The 1,954-nt window shown below is 38.3% G+C and overlaps 1 protein-coding gene across 1 annotated transcript in view; it reads right to left on the reverse strand.

Moving 5' to 3' along the window:
• LOC110265391 overlaps positions 1-1,863 on the reverse strand; it is a 28,225-nt gene extending 26,362 nt beyond the window's left edge. The window contains exons 1-2 of the mRNA XM_021108370.1: positions 1,856-1,863; positions 1,188-1,755 (exon numbers count right to left, since the gene is read on the reverse strand). Of these exons, the coding sequence (XP_020964029.1) occupies positions 1,188-1,755; positions 1,856-1,863 (576 nt within the window). The remainder of the gene's footprint in view (positions 1-1,187; positions 1,756-1,855) is intronic.

The following is a 1,954-nucleotide window of genomic DNA, read 5'->3' on the forward strand; positions in this document are numbered from 1 at the left end:
AATAAAATAATAAATAAATTATAAATAAACATCCTAAAATATAACTCATCCCATTTTTTGTCTCATGACAACACTATCATTCAGACAACATAATCATTGAATACAATGCAAAGCTACTTATTCATTGAGATCTCACATTATACAAACAACTTTCATGACTTAAGTTCACATTTTCAGCAAACAATTGTAACCAGTGTTATTTTTTCTTTTACGATGATATGTACAAATCTCGTATAGTACAAAACTACAAACTAACTGGAAATAGATATGAGCTTAGATGCATGATTATGTAGTGTAGTGAGGTGAATTTTTGTCTCTGTTGTTAACATGAGATTATACAATGCTCCCCCTGTGAATTTGTCTCCAAGAAACATTATAATATTCATGAATTCACAAAATGTTTACTCTAGGGAACCAGAGAGCATACATACTGGACTAGGCAAGTAATGCTTAACTACATTGAATAAATTTGCATGGCCTTGACATGACTTTGACTAATAACACAGATACAAATATGCATTGAAATAACCCCAATCATAAACACCATTACCAAATTAAATAAAAAATCAACCAAAAATCACCTTGCAAATCAAAAACTCAATCTCTTGAACTTAATAATTACATCAGATATCCAACTAAATAATTGCATCACAGTTATCATAAACTGATTTCAAAGCCTAGAAACAGAGTGAAATTAAAAACATGAAGCATATAATAAATCAAAAGATCACCAATAGCAAATTTTTTAATAAGAACAGAAGTTAAGAACAATGAAAAATAAAAAAAGATTCAACAGTTTTCAACCCAATTTTAATAAAGCTCATCACAATGATTAACAACAACAAAAAGTACTGAAGGAACAGTGAATCAGTAACAGGCAGCGCAAATTTAAAATTTAAAAGTTATCAATTTAAAATTTATCATCTAATACAATCAGTGAACAAAGCCAATCAACCAAGCACTAACTAAGTATTCTGTTCTGATTCTGTGACTAGGAAGCAACAAATTCAGCCACAAATTCAAGTTACAGCAACAAATTTAACAAATCCAAGTAAAGTCCCAATTTTACAGTAACATTTAGATTAGCAACAAGGCAAATTTGATTAGCAATTCAGCAACATGCAAAAATACAGGGAGAAGGGAAATCTGAAAAAGAGAGAACAGGGAAGGATGGTGCAGGGACTCACCAACGGTCGACGGCGAGTCGGCGACCACCCACGGAAGGCGACGAAGCAAGAGACAACCCCACGAGTTGCTTCTGCCGCCGGCAACGAGACAGACGAACCACGAGATGCCAGTGACTGAGACAAGACTCGAGTGAGACTGGGAGGCAGGATCGAGCAGAGACAACCACGGACGACGAGCAGCAACCAACACGCACAGCTCGAGCACTCACTGGCGGAGGGAGGCGCGAGCAGCCGAGCACAGAGGAGAACGGCGAGATGCGAGCACCCAACGTGGAGGATCCGGCGAGAGGCCCGAGAGCACGAAGACGGAAGTTCTTGAGTGCGATGGACGGCGGCAGCAGTCTCCCACTCCGACAGACGGCGACAACTATTGGTGGAGGCTAGGGTTTGCTTTCTTTGGTGGAGGCTGGGGCAATTTGCTCTTTGCTGAAGGAAGGAGTTGGAGAAGAGGGGAATGGGGGATAACGCGTGCTTTTTGCCTTTCAAGGAAGGAAACGACGTCGTTTTCTGTAAACCGGCCGGATTCCGGTCCGATCTGACCTGCCAATAACCGGCCGGTTCAGTGATTCTTGAACGATTTTTATTTTACGATTTTATATACTGGATCAGACCATTTTTTTATCGGGTTAAATTGGTTCGACCGGCCAACCCAATCCGATTTTCAGAACATAGTCATACGTAATGAGCTTCTTAACTACGGATTTTTTATTTATTTAAAAATAATAGGAATAAAATTAAATATTATAAATATTTTTAAAAAATATCGT

The sequence above is a fragment of the Arachis ipaensis genome, chromosome B08, assembly GCF_000816755.2.
Source record: "Arachis ipaensis cultivar K30076 chromosome B08, Araip1.1, whole genome shotgun sequence".
NCBI lineage: Eukaryota > Viridiplantae > Streptophyta > Magnoliopsida > Fabales > Fabaceae > Arachis > Arachis ipaensis.